We start from the raw sequence: 15,211 nt of genomic DNA on the forward strand, positions 1-15,211 counted from the left end.
AGATAGGAAATCTCCCACTTGGGTGTCAAGGCTGGTGGTGCATTCACACGAGCTCGGGGGGCTGCCGTTTTGAGATCCCTTCCACAAGGATGAAGAGTGGTCATGAAATATACTTTTGATGATAAAGGATTGAAACTGCAAAAGAATAACAAAGCCAACCATTCCCTGACGTGTTTTAGGGATGCTAATTTAAGGTTCTTTAATTCCTCCTCACTTTCTGCCATCAAGGTTGTGTCATCTGCATATCTGAGGTTGTTGATATTTCTTCCGGCAATCTTAATTCCAGTTTGGGATTCATCCAGCCCAGCCTTTCACATGATGAATTCTGCATATAAGTTAAATAAGCAGGGAGACAATATACAGCCTTGTCGTACTCCTTTCCCAATTTTGAACCAATCAGTTGTTCCATATCCAATTCTAACTAGCTTCTTGTCCCACATAGAGATTTCTCAGGAGACAGATGAGGTGATCAGGCACTCCCATTTCTTTAAGAACTTGCCATAGTTTGCTGTGGTCGACACAGTCAAAGGCTTTTGCATAGTCAATGAAGCAGAAGTAGATGTCTTTCTGGAACTATCTAGCAGTCATGAAATTAAAAGACGCCTGCTTCTTGGGAGAAACGCAATGACAAACCTAGATATCATCTTAAAAAGCAGAGACATCACCTTGCCAACAAAGGTCCGTATAGTTAAAGCTATGGTTTTCCCAGTAGTGATGTATGGAAGTGAGAGCTGGACCAGAAAGAAGGCTGATCGCCAAAGAATGGATGCTTTTGAATTCTGGTGCTGGACGAGACTCTTGAGAGTCCCATGGACTGCAAGAAGATCAAACCGATCCATTCTGAAGGAAATCAGCCCTGAGTGCTCACTGGAAGGACAGATCCTGAAGCTGAGGCTCCAAGACTTTGGCCACCTCATGAGAAGAGAAGACTCCCTGGAAAAGACCCTGATGTTGGGAAAGATGGAGGGCACAAGGAGAAGGGGACGACAGAGGACAAGATGGTTAGACAGTGTTCTCAAAGCTACGAATATGAGTTTGACCAAATTGCAGGAGGCAGTGGAAGACAGGAGTGCCTGGCGTGCTCTGGTCCAGGGGGCCACGAAGAGTTGGACACGACTAAATGACTAAACAAACTTCATAAATCCTTTGTCAAGTCCTGCATCTTTTGCGTTGAACCCCAGACTTCCCGGCCCTTCTTTACACACACACACACACACACACACACACACTTTTAAAAAGGAAAAAGTTGCTTACAGGACAACTAGGCATGATCTGCCTTAATTCAGCGTCATTGAATTATCCCTTAAGTTCTAGTATTGGAGAGAGGGAGAAAAAACGTCTCGTCCACTCGCTCCAGAAAAAGGCATTATTTTATATACTTCTGTTGAGGCATCTAATCATAAGCCTGCATTTTTATTAAAGCTTATATGTTTAATCGGGGCCTGTATCTTAAAAGACCAGTCTTAGAAGACCAGTTGCCTAAAAAACCTTGGCAAGATATTTTTACTCCTAGACAAGGGCCCCCCCTGATTTATAGCAGAAAACAATTCTCAAAGTCGTAAAAAGGGAATTACAGGCTGACAGCCAAGGTTACACTGACCCTACAAATTAAGGGTGGATAAATAGTAAAATGAGCCATATCTTCTTCCTAAGGTTAAGAAGGTCAAGAGCAGTGAAAAAGCATCTAGCTGGTAGAAACAGAACATTTTCTGGGAAGACTTTTCAAAAGCTGTTTGTTTCTTAAACTAAGATCCTTTTAAGATTTCTTTTCCTTTTAAAAGGTTATTTATGTATTAAATATATTAGTTTAAATATAATTATGCAAAGGATTTAAGAAATGCTAGATTCTTATTTCATATAGTTGGAAGAGATCACAGGGGCCATCAGGCACCAGCCCCCCCTTGCCAGACAGAAGACGCCAATCGAGCGCTCTTGATATATGGTTGTCAGGCCTTTTGTTTAGAAACCTTCAAATGAAGGAGATCTCTCAATGTTGATGTGAACTCAATCCTTGACATGCATAAGATAAAAATTCAAGATTAATTATCTGTTTTGGAAGGCAATAGGGCAAGGAGGGCAAGAGGTGAGCTGGTAATTAAGATTCCTTGTTGAGACACATGTAAGATATATTACTACTTATTTGTCATTTATAGATAGAAGAATATATAGCTTTTTGATTTCCATAAAAGGGCAAGAAGGAAATGGGTGTATCTTTTGTGATTGGTTCTAGCAAACAGCCAATAGGAATTTCAACCAGGCTGATTGGACAGAGGCAGCCACAGGAGGAGCAAGGGGGCTGGATTAAGGAAATATAAGTGCTGGCCAGAATGGCAAGAGGCCAGGCCAGAGCTTGGTAACCATATACCACTGTGCCTCATATTTATTTGTCTGACAAATAAATTACTATTTTAATTTCTCTATTGCTGCGTTGAATATTTCATTCCAGCTAAGCGTTAACCACAAGCAGGGTGCTACACTGTCATGTCTCTTCTTACTTGCCTTTTCTCTAAACCAGGGGTCAGCAATCTTTTCCAGCAGGGGGCCAGTCCCCTGCCCCTCAGACCTTGTGGGGCGCCAGACTATTTTTTTTTTTGGGGGGGGGGGGGATGAATGAATTCCTATGCCCACAAATAACCCAGGGATGCATTTTAGATAAAAGGACACATTCTACTCATGTAAAAACATTCTGATTCCCAGACCGTCTGCGGGCAGATTTAGAAGGCGATTGGGCCGGATCCAGCCACCAGGCCTTAGTTTGCCTATCCATGGTCTAAACAAAAAAGTCCCAAATGATGTAAGTTTTCCTCATAGGGCAGTTGTTGCATCCCTTTAGTCATCTTTTGTTATCTGAACCGTCCTGAGACCTCCGGGTATAGGGTGGTATATAAATTCAATTAATCATCATCATCATCATCATTGAAATATACTTGGAGTTGAGAGTGGATTTCATGCTCCTTATTCAGCTCATAGTGGTGAGGAGGAATGGAAGTTCCCCCAGAATGTCTGCTTTATATACATTATTTACACAATGGGCCCCACATGACTGGCTAATTCTGGGATTCTCCTGTAGGCCACTCAGATTGCGGATTCACTTCCACTTGGAGCTGGATTGGGTGGCTCATGTGGACCAATCAGACTGCTGCATTCTGGAGCCTATTGTTCTAAGACCAACCAGGCTGCTGCATTGTGAATCCTATTGTTCTAGGACCAATCAGACTGCTGCCTTTTGGATCCTATTCAACTCAGTACATAACAATCATCATCATCTTGGTAGCCCTTTTCTTACCATTTTCTAGCTCTAAACATATTTCCTTATTTGGGGTGACCAGAACTGTGTATGCTATTTCAAGTGTGGTCTTACCAATAGATTTGTACAATGGCATTACGATATTGGAAATTTTATTTTCAATCATTTTCCTAATGATCCCTAATGATTGAATTTGCCTTTTTCACACCTGCTAACTTCTGGGTCTGCATCGCCATTGGGCTGTCCACTACATTCCCAAGGTCTTGTTCCTGGTCAGTCACTGCCAGCTCAGACCTCAGGAGTGTATATGTGAAATTAGGATTATTATTTTTTGCCCTGATGTGCACCCCTTTGCACTTTCTTACATTGAATTGCCTTTGCTATTTTACTGTCTATTCACGCAGTTTGGAGATATCATTTTGGAACTCCATGCACACAATGGAAGAGTGTGCTCTTGCAGGTTGAGGTCAAACTGAATGGTTAGGAACCATGAGCAAAACTGAAAGGTTTGAGAAATTTGTGCTTGGCTGATCGAGTATTTGAAGAATAGTGTGGGATAAGGAAGAAGAGAGTTAAGAATACGGCTGGAGGTTATTGAAGAAACTCAGGATTATTAGAATCTCTTTCCAATGGAAGAATGGGCAGATACAAAATTTCATTTTTCATTTTTTCCCCATTTCACTTTTAATTTGTACACCGCCTTTCTATATTACTATACGCAAGGCGGTTTACAAGCTGAAGAAACAACAAAATAGACAGCAAAGATCACACACCTAATAACAATCTGATTCAACACAGAAAAATCAAACTAGAAACATAACTTTAAAAGAAACAACTTATATCAAATAAAGCAATATTCAGTCATCCATTAGAATATAATACTAAACAGTAAAATTAAATATCAGCAAATAATAATTAAACAGTTTATACTTAACAATTACAATAAATAATTACTAAACTATAATCAATAAAAATAAGGCAAAATTTGTACAATGGCACTTCCTGGGACTTAACCAACAAAACTGAATAGTGGAAGATTCAAGGTGGTCAAAAGGAAACACAGTAAACTTGAGACTTAACACGCATTTAACTTTGTGCATTCAGTTTTATGCGCTTGGGAAAAACATTTTTAAAAAATTAAAAGGGGGCAGAATATGGGTGGGCATCCAGGGAAAAATGACTTCGGCAACCACCTGCTACTGACCGCCGGTTGTTTTGACGTTATGGCTTTTGGCACAATCCCTTGAACGTAATCCCTGCATAAGTTACGGACTCCCTGTGCATTTTCACACAGCACATAGTTAAACTAGGCAATTTGCTCCCTCCAGGGGATTTGACAAATGCAGGGAAGAAAAGGCTATTGGTGGTTACTACTTGCCATTTTAAGGGACGTGGGTGGCTCTGTGGGTTAAACCACAGATCCTAGGACTTGCTGATCAGAAGGTCGGTGGTTCGAAGCCCCGCGACGGGGTGAGCTCCCGTTGCTCAGTCCCTGCTCCTGCCAACCTAGCAGTTCGAAAGCACGTCAAAGTGCAAGTAGATAAATAGGTACCACTCTGACGGGAAGGTAAATGGTGTTTCTGTGTGCTGCTCTGGTTCGCCAGAAGCAGCTTAGTCCTGCTGGCCACATGACCCGGAAGCTGTACGCCGGCTCCCTCGGCCAATAAAGCGAGATGAGCGCCGCAACCCCAGAGTTGGTCACGACTGGACCATTTACTTGCAATTTTGGCCATGTGCATCCTACATACAAGCTTCAGTATCAAATAGAGGAAATAAATGTAGTAGTTGCTGGAAAACAATGCATGAGAAATATTGCACTCGTGTTCCCCTTGTGAGCTTTCCGAGAGGGATCTGTCTGCCCCGCTGTGGGAAAGGAGATGCTGAAGAAGATGGACCACTTCTGATCTCATCCCACAGCAGGGCTCTCCTTAGGCACAGTCTGATATTGTTTCCATTAGCATTAATTAATAGGCTGGCCTCTTGAGATGCCCTTGAGAACATCTTCTTGGGTCGGCTTCCCTTCTCCCTCCTTTCCCCTTGCTTATTTCTTTCTTTGCTGTGCTTGTCTAATTTTGCAACTCGCTATGTAGGACAGGGAGAGGAAGGAAATAGCTCAGTACTGCAGGGAACCGACAGATGGTGGTTTAAATTTAAGTTGAGATGCTACCATGTGGTGTGACTATTTCAGTGGGTTCCCTCCACCCCCGAGATTTATTCTCTTTACTTCGGAGCACTTATTTGCTCCATTGATTTATGTACACTCTTAACAGACTCTAACAAACCCTGGTTAGCCCTGGAAAGCGTAAGGGTATTTCTCTTCCAGACTTCCTTCCCAGAATTGCAACTTCCTCGTGTGACCTTGGGTAGTTCAGCGAGAGTATCTGAGTATTTCTTTTAACTCAGCAGTTCTGCTTCCCAGGTTGTAACTGCTGACTTTATTCACACCAAGTAAAATATTTTCTACTTCCATCAGCACTGGAGGGATCAGGAGCAGAGCTGGACTCTGTTCTTTTGGAAACAAAAATGGAAATCTCAAGAATACCTACCTGCCGTGCTGGGCAGATCAGGTATAAACTGGCTTGCAGGTTCTGCTTTGCTGCTCGTGATGTTCTTGTGGAAATAATTAAGAAAGAAAATCCAGGTGAGCTAAAGGAACATTATATGCATATTGTTATGGATGGAAGGGGAAGGGAGTCACAAGGTGAGAAGTTGGGCGAGGGCTGTAGCTCACTGTAAGGTAAAGGTAAAGGGACCCCTGACCGTTAGGTCCAGTCGTGGCCGACTCTGGGGTTGCGCCGCTCATCTCGCTTTATTGGCCGAGGGAGCGGGCGTACAGCTTCCGGGTCATGTGGCCAGCATGACTAAGTCGCTTCTGGTGAACCAGAGCAGAGCACGGAAACGCCGTTTACCTTCCCGCCGGAGAGGTACCTATTGATCTACTTGCACTTTGACGTGCTTTCGAACTGCTAGGTTGGCAGGAGCAGGGACTGAGCAACGGGAGCTCACCCCGTCACGGGGATTCGAACCGCTGACTTGATCGGCAAGCCCTAGGCTCTGTGGTTTAACTCACAGCTCCACCCGTGTCCCTTGTAGCTCACTGTAAGAAGGCAGCAATTTCTGCTCTGACCTGTATTCATCACTATCAGCACCGTTTTCCTTTCTGCTGCAGTTTGGTTTCCACCAAATACTGTGTTATGTGTATTGCTATCCCCTACCTAAAGTTAAGTTATGCAGATTACATAACTATTTATGTAACCGATGTAACTTACATTCATTACAATGTAATGGAAACTTCTAAACAATGTAAAAGAAAGTAATTGCATATATTCTGCACACTTAAATGGCTCAGGGCTTTAATACCTCAAGGACCAACTTCCCATATAAACTGACCCAGACCTTGTGATCATCATCTGAGGCCATTATTCTACAGCTTTTTAAATGTGTGTGTGGGGGGAGTTATTGTTTCGTTTTACTTTTGTTTTAACTATTTATTTTGAGCTCCTGTCATGTATTTTTATTTTGTGAACCACTATCTTCAGATGCAGGTCGGTATATACATTTAATAAATAATAATAATAACAATTAGGTGAAAAAACGATCTGAGTGAAAACCAATCGCATTCACTTATTGAATTCTCTTCCTGACCATAGACGAACACGCAAACTGCAGCCGTTTCTGCTTCCTTTTCTCACAGAATTCTCCAGTGGTCCTGCTCACGGGTAGAGTACATCCTTTGCATCGAGAAACTATCAAGCTCGATCTCCTGGTAAGCGCACCTGGATAGAGGCTGCACACCTGTAATCCATCGTGGGATGCATCGAATCCAGGAGGAAGCCATTGGTTCTGTTATTATTGTGGTTGTTGATTTGTCCATCCGGCATCCTTCTAGGGCAGAGGTCAGCAAACCTTTTCAGCAGGGGGCCGGTCCACTGTCCCTCAGACCTTGTGGGGGGCCAGACTGTATTTTGGGGGAAGAATGAACAAATTCCTATGCCCCACAAATAACCCAGAGATGCATTTTAAATAAAAGGACACATTCTACTCATGTAAAAACACCAGGCAGGCCTCACAAATAACCCAGAGATGCATTTTAAATAAAAGGACACATTCTACTCATGTAAAAACACCAGGAGGCCCCACAAATAACCCAGATAAAGGTAAAGGTAAAGGTACCCCTGCCCGTACGGGCCAGTCTTGACAGACTCTGGGGTTGTGCGCCCATCTCACTTAAGAGGCCAGGGGCCAGCACTGTCCGGAGACACTTCCGGGTCACGTGGCCAGCGTGACATCGCTGCTCTGGCGAGCCAGAGCCGCACACGGAAACGCCGTTTACCTTCCCGCTGGTAAGCGGTCCCTATTTATCTGCTTTCGAACTGCTAGGTTGGCAGGCGCTGGGACCGAGCAGCGGGAGCGCACCCCGCCGCAGGGATTCGAACCGCCGACCTTTCGATCGGCAAGTCCTAGGCGCTGAGGCTTTAACCCACAGCGCCACCTGCGTCCCAACCCAGATATGCACTTTAAATAAAAGGACACATTCTACTCATGTAAAAACACCAGGCAGGCCCCACAAATAACCCAGAGATGCATTTTAAATAAAAGGACACATTCTACTCATGTAAAAACACGCTGATTCCCAGACCGTCCGTGGGCCGAATTGAGAAGGCGATGGGGCCAGATCTGGCCCCCGGGCCTTAGTCTGCCTACCCATGTTCTAGGGTCTCAGGTAGGAATCTTGTCCTTCACCTGCTCCTTTAGATGCTGAACTTGGGACCTTCTACATGCCAAGTAGGTGCGCTACCTCTGAGCTATAAGGACCCTCCCTTTTGCAACCCAAGCATTTTTTGCTTTTTTTTAAGACTTGAAAATGCTGTCCAAGCGCTTGCTATTTATGAGTCCACTGGAGGAACCTGCTGGTGTGAGGACCAGCCCCCCCTCCAACTCCTATAAGCACAGCCCAGGTCTGCGGCTGGTGGGCGGGGCGAAGGAGGGCCCCCATGGGTGGGAGTCGTGCTACTGCCGCCAGGCCCAATCCCTGAGCCAGTGAGGAGGAGTGGCTGATGAATATGAACAGCAGCCTCTTCCTTCCTCTCCCTCTTCTCCTTTCCTCCTCCCAGTCTCTTCTGGCCATGAAGGCAGCAGCAGAGCAGCTGAGAGGAGGATGCTGAGGACCAGCCCAGAGAGCATCTTCCTGAAGATGCTGCCTAGCTGAAAGGATGGAGGGCGCTCAGGTAAGGCAGGGATGATACAGAGGCTGCCCTGTTTCCTGGCAACGAGGGAGAGAAGTCTAGGTCCAAGGGAGGCCGAGAACTTGTCTGCAGAGAGACTTCTCCCAAGTCACTTGCCCAGTCGCAGCTAAAAGATCCCTAGACAAGGGATGCTCGCTGCCCTGGGCTTTTTGAGGGCTGGGGGTGGAAGGAGGCCTTGATGGTAGGATGCCCGGTCCTTCCCCCTTGCAAGCCTTGCATTCCACAAGAACAGCAGCAGAGCTTCTTTGTGTACTGTTTGAGCAAATGGAGGCTTGCTGCCTCTGCCTCTGTCTGCCTTTTGTTTGGGGATTTGCTTCCTCCATCCCTCCACCTCTCTTTCTCTCCACCTCTCTCTCTCTCTCCCCTTTCCTCCCAAGTTTCTTGGGCACAGATCGAATTTCCCCCTCCGATTCATGGCTTTGATTTCATTCATTTCTCTAGCTCTCCAGGCTTCGTGCGTCGTTGTGGAATTTCCAAGGTTTAGACGATTGCAAGAAAGGGATAAAAAAAAAAGAGATGAGAATTGCAAGCCTTTCTTTGAACTTTTTGTGCGTCGCAGAAATACCTCTGAAGGTTACCATCTGCTGCTGTCCTTACAGCTTCTTCCCTTAGAAAGGAAAATAATAATAATAATAATAATAATAATAATAAGTGTTTGGCATTTAATGTTCACAACAGCCACAGGGAATTGGTTTATTCGGAGATGGAAGCGAGCTGGTGGGGGAGGAGCGAAACTTCAGACCATTTGCCATTTGTCTGCTGTGCAGAGATGCTACACCCCACTTTAAAAATAACATAAGGCGGCACTCTGGTGCAATGATATATAACAAGAGACACATGCTGTGATATTTGCAGATGGGGGTGTTTTGGAGGAAGGGACGGTCATTTTCGTGTGTGTTTTAATTCATAAAAACCAACAGATCTGCGTCCCGGAAATCTAAGGTGCCATCTGTTTCCCCACAGAGAAATGGCTAAGTGGATTAGTGCTGTTCGCATGTATCCGTGTAGCAAATGGATCGCCAGATTTTGGAGAAGGTTGGAGGAACAGGGAGGCGAGGACTGCAAAGCTAGCCACAGATTCACGCTTAAAAAAAGCAAACAATTGGGGGGGGGGCGGGGGCACCTGTGCCCAACCCCAGATCTAATGCCATCAGTGCTGATGTTCTGCCTGGGGCTATGACAGGTTCGGTGAACATAAGCTGCTAGCCATGTGTTGTTCCCAGGCCCATGCAGAAAAGGAAGGTTTTTTTAGCCCCTGGTTTGTGTGCTGGGTTTGGCTTAGCTGTGCAGCCCTGAGATATAGGATTGAGGTTGAATCCTTAAAAGGCAGAAGTACTGTTTTGGGGGGACAGGGGGCGGGCTGGTGTGGAGGACTCCCTGGTCCTGAATGGGGCAACTGTGCCCCTGAAGGACCAGGTGCACAGCCTCGGAGTCATTTTGGACTCACAGCTGTCCATGGAGGCGCAGGTCAATTCTGTATCCAGGGCAGCTGTTTACCAGCTCCACCTGGTACGCAGGCTGAGACCCTACCTGCCCATGGACTGTCTCGCCAGAGTGGTGCATGCTCTAGTTATCTCCTGCTTGGACTACTGCAATGCGCTCTACGTGGGGCTACCTTTGAAAGTGACCCGGAAACTACAACTAATCCAGAATGCGGCAGCTAGACTGGTGACTGGGGGCGGCTGCCAAGACCACATAACACCGGTCTTGAAAGACCTACATTGGCTCCCAGTACGTTTCCGAGCACAGTTCAAAGTGTTGGTGTTGACCTTTAAAGCCCTAACGGCCTCGGCCCAGTATAACTGAAGGAGCATCTCCACCCCATCGTTCTGCCCGGACACTGAGGTCCAGCTCTGAGGGCCTTCTGGCTGTTCCCTCCCTGCGAGAAGTGAGGTTACAGGGAACTAGGCAGAGGGCCTTCTCGGTGGTGGCACCCTCCCTGTGGAACGCCCTCCTATCAGATGTCAAAGAGATAAACAGCTACCTGACATTCAGAAGACATCTTAAGGCAGCCCTGTTCAGGGACGTTTTTAATGTATGACATCTTAGTGTATTTTTGGTCTTTGTGGAAGCCGCCCAGAGTGGCTGGGGAAACCCAGCCAGATGGGCGGGGTACAAGGGGTACAAATAATAAATTATTATTATTATTATTATTATTATTATTATTATTATTATTATTATTATCATCTTCTCTCTCTCTCTCTCTCTCTCTCTCTCTCTCTCTCTCAAAAGCTGAAATTACAAACCCTCCAACATCTTGAGTCCCAAAAACGGTGTGCTTATCTTCCCACCTGAGTCACATGTGGCCCGCCCAAGATCATGGAACCCCAAAGATGCACTTTTTGGGGTTATGCTTTCAAGCGCTCCAAAACATAAGATTGCAGCCCCGAAAGAGAGCTCTTTTTCCGGGTGAGATCTAGGCACAAAATAACACAAAATCGCAGCACCCAAAATGGCCACCTTGTTTTCGTGCAAGAAAGCAGGACGCCCTGGTTTTTTCCACAGCACTTGTGGAGTATGAAATTAGTTTCATACTGCGTACTTCTTGGTCACGCTAATTTCCTGCTTTTTCTCTTAGGTGTCCAAATTGTGGAGGTTGATGGCATACAGTGGTGCCCCGCAAGACGAATGCCTCGCAAGACGAAAAACCCGCTAGACGAAAGGGTTTTCCGTTTTTCGAGGCGCTTCACAAGACGAATTTCCCTATGGGCTTGTGGGTTTTTTCCCTTCCCTCCCCTTTTTCTAAGCCGCTAAGCCGCTAATAGCCGCTAAGCCGCTAATAGTGCTAATCCGCTAAACCGCTAATAGGGATGCTTCACAAGACGAAAAAACTGCTAGACGAAGAGACTCGCGGAACGGATTATTTTCGTCTTGCGAGGCACCACTGTATTATCTTCTCAGCAACCCTGCAAAGCGGACTAGGCTGAACAGTAAGGCTACCTAGCAAAGTAGGCCCCATCTTCTCCATACATTTAGAGCAGTGTAACACAACTTTAAACAGCCATTGCTCCCCCCCCCCCAATAATCCTGGGAACTGTAGTTTGTTACGGGTGCTGAGAGTTGTTAGGAAATCCCTTTGTTTCCCTCACACAGCTATGATTCCCAGAGTGGCTTCCCAGGGAACTCGGGGAATTGGAGCTCTGAGAGGGCAATGAAGGGGTCTCCAAACAACCCCCAACACCTTTAATAAACTACAATTCCCAGGATTATTTGGGGTGACAGAAAGCCATGACTGTTTAAAGTTACTTTTAGATGCATAGTGCAGATGGGGCTTAATTCCCCCAAAGTCACTCAGGGTAGGTTTGTGCCTGAGTGGGGACCTGAGCTGGACTCTTCTTGTACAAACAGATCATTAAACTGAAGAAGTGAGGAACTTTTGTCAGTCTCAGGGTATCACAAGTTGGTAAATACAATACAGCGCCGTGCAAGAAAAAAAATAATAGTTTGGTAAGACTGCTGTCTAGAAGGATTAAAGAAAACTTGAAGTTTATATCAAACAAAGATATTTTTATGCGTAGTGAAATATACTCGGAGTCGAGAGTGGATTTCATGCTCTTTATTCAGCTCATAGTGGTGAGGAGGAATGAAAGTTCCCCAAAGTATCTGCTTTATATACATTATTTACACAATGGGCTGCACGTGATTGGCTAATTCCAGGATTCTCCTGTAGGCCAATCAGGTTGTGGATTCACTTCCACCTGGAGCTGGATTGGGTGGCTCCTGCGGACCAATCATACTGCTGCATTTTGGATCCTATTGTTCTAGGACCAGTCAGACTGCTGCATTTTGGATCCTATTCAACTCAGTACATAACACATAGGTTTTCACATGTGGTCAAGGCAGAGCAAAGAAGTTAACACAAACATGTGCTAGCTCAGTGGTGTCCAAACTTTTTTCAAAGAGGGCCAGATTTGATGAAGTGAAGGGCCGTGAGGGCCAACCAAAGTTGTTTAGGATTGAAGTTGTTGAGCTTTTTTTATGATTTTACCCCAAAGTTGTTGAGCCTTTTTTGGGGACTGAAGTTGTGGGTGAACATATCAGACAACACAGCGATTCTTCAAACAGCTCTTGTTTGTTCACAGGCCAGAACAGAACTGAACTGAAGGGTTCAGCCAGCCTGCTTATATAGAGCTCCACTAGAACGCAACAGTAACCATTTTCTGTAACTATCCAATCACTGAACGTCACTTTCAATCCCTTATTTGCATATGTGGACCTGAGTGAAAACTATCTACAGTATCCCCCTTCTGGCCCAGGGTGAGAACTTCAGTACATAACACCAGTTGTTGAGGGTTTTTTAAGGATTTTACCCCAGGAAATAAACTGACACAGGGGCCGGATTATACCGACTGGCGGGCCGGATTAGGCCCCCTAAACGAACTCTGTACATGCCTGTGCTAGCTCATTCTGAAACCGACTGAAGAAGCAGGAGGAAGCGAAGTAAAGGAAGTGATTTGCTTCACCAACAATTAGTTACGAAGACAGGAGGAATCAGTGAGGGGTAGCAGGCTTCCTTTCGATCCGTTGCCCCTCCACTGGTTCACGTAGCTTCTTACAAGTGTTGTTGATTTACTCTCAAAGGAGGCAAAGTCCCCAAACACTCAGTGTCTCCATGCCCTGAAAAAAACCATAGCATTGTTGTATTGCCTTGCTGTTGCGATGCATTGATTATCTGGGATTCAAAGAACCCCTCTTTTTGTGTGATAAACTTTTTGCTTCTTGTGAAGTCGGGAGCAAAACTTCAAATCGTGTAATGATTCCTTTAAAAAGAAATAAATAGAAAAGCAATCTGGGGAGGCTGCAGTTTTAAAGTGAGAAGCAGCGTGTGTGTTTGTTTGTTTGTGTGCATGCGGAGCTGCTTAAATTTTCTCCTCGCCATTCATTTCTAGTCAAATAACTCCCCTCCCAATATCATTCCCTGCTGCTGGGTTCTATAATGATGATGATGATGATGATGATAATAATAATAATAATAATAATAATAATAATAATAATAATATAATATTATTTATACCCCGCCCATCTGGCTGGGCTTCCTCAGCCACTCTGGGCAGCTTCCAACAAAATATTAAAATACCGTAATACATCAAAATACATTCTAGCTGCTTATTCAACCTGTAATTGTGCAGGGGAGTGGATATGTCCCGGCGAGGGAGCGGGAGATTTTGTGTATCAAAATAGCTTGTAATAAACATAAATCTGCCCTTATTCCCTTATGGGGGACACAAGAGCCCTTAAAGAGTCTTTTTCAGTTTCTCCATCGGTCGGAGAAAATGACAGAGGCCAACCAGAGAATATTGAGAAGCAAAGCAGCTAGTAAGCCTGATCTTTACTAACTGTTGCTCCCCCCACACGCAGGAGAAGGAGGAGAGACCCAGAACCAAGGTGTGTCTGCCCTTATATAGACATTTTAAATTGCCCGCGCTGGAGTCCAAGACCACCCTCCCGATACATCATACCTACATCACAGAAGGGGCGGTCTACAACAGAAATCTGAGTGCGTTGTTTGCCTCCTTTCTGGCAGGTTACCTGTTAATGCTTACTTGATTGGATCCCCTGGGGAGCCTGGCCAGTCTTTTGTAATGACAAATACTTAGTTCCTGAGCCAGGTCACAGGCTCACCATATTCATATACAGACATATCCGTAAGACAAGATTTGTGAGCAAAAAGACAATGGGGAGACTCCCCCATCTCCTCCCTCCTTGCAGAGAAAACATTTGATCAGTTTGGAAGTGAAAATGGTTTCAGTGCGGTCCTCCTGTGCTGCTCCAGACATGTGGTCCACACATCTACGTATGCACTTGGTTGGTACATTTATGAATATTTATTATATATATAAAAAAGACCTTTTCAACATGATTTATTGCATTAGCCATGTGGCCATAGCATAATATACATAGAAATAACAACATGGAATAGGGGTGGGGAGATAAAAGTGGATGTCGTCCTGGGCAAATACTTTGAAAAAATAGGGATAACAAAAGTAACGGGGGATTTAAAACATCGAGTGACTGAGAATACAAAAACAGGTTCGATTGTGCGGCGTATCAATTACATCTGTGGTATTAAAGAAGAGGTTGGTGCCGCTTTCCTCTTCATCACACTAAGCAGGAAATTAGCTGTCATCTCGGTAATCCAACAGTCAGAATCCTGCAGAAGAAGGGACACTATCCAAGGCTGGATTGGGAGATGAAGCTTGTTCACGAGAGGAGTTAGAAACCGAGATCTTTCTTCTGTCCAGTTGGGACAGAAGAGCATTACATGTTCCATAGTCTCCAGAGCCGTGTCATTGCAGGTGCATGTTCTATTTGCGATGGAAACTCTGGAGTAACGACCCGACAGAACTGCTGTAGGAAAACAGTTGAGACGGGCACAGGTAAAGGCCCTTCGCTTAGCCTCCGAAGGAATTGTGAAGCAGTATAGAGGGATCCCTTCAGGGGGTGGAATAGCTAGGGCTAAGCCTGAACACGGCCCTCTTGCATGGGAAGCTGTGTTAGAAAAGTCAAGTTGCTGTAGCTTCTTTTTGATTAGAGGTAGGGCCGCCGGGCTAATACACTCTAAGTTAAAAACAGTTTTGCGGTTCAAATTGAGAAGAGAGCGGAATTTGAGATTAATTGTAGTTTTCCAAGAAGAATTATGAATATCTCTTAAGATCAGATTGGAGAAACCTGTTATTCTAAAGCAGCAATGCAGCAGCAAGCAAAGGCTATAGCAGCC

At 45.0% G+C, this 15,211-nt stretch overlaps 1 protein-coding gene across 4 annotated transcripts in view; it reads left to right on the top strand.

The window, feature by feature from the left end:
* The first annotated feature begins 8,288 nt into the window (after positions 1-8,288).
* The window catches only part of ARMH4 (armadillo like helical domain containing 4), an 82,177-nt gene continuing 75,254 nt past the window's right edge, over positions 8,289-15,211 (top strand). Inside the window, exon 1 of one of the 4 annotated variants that reach the window (XM_079991277.1) lies at positions 8,289-8,475. In XM_079991277.1, the coding sequence (XP_079847403.1) occupies positions 8,461-8,475 (15 nt within the window). In that variant the 5' untranslated portion in view covers positions 8,289-8,460. The remainder of the gene's footprint in view (positions 8,476-15,211) is intronic. The other 3 variants (XM_079991278.1, XM_079991276.1, XM_079991275.1) reach the window with 3 other exon arrangements.

The sequence above is a fragment of the Podarcis cretensis genome, assembly GCF_951804945.1.
Source record: "Podarcis cretensis genome assembly, chromosome: 1".
NCBI classification, from domain to species: Eukaryota; Metazoa; Chordata; class Lepidosauria; order Squamata; family Lacertidae; genus Podarcis; species Podarcis cretensis.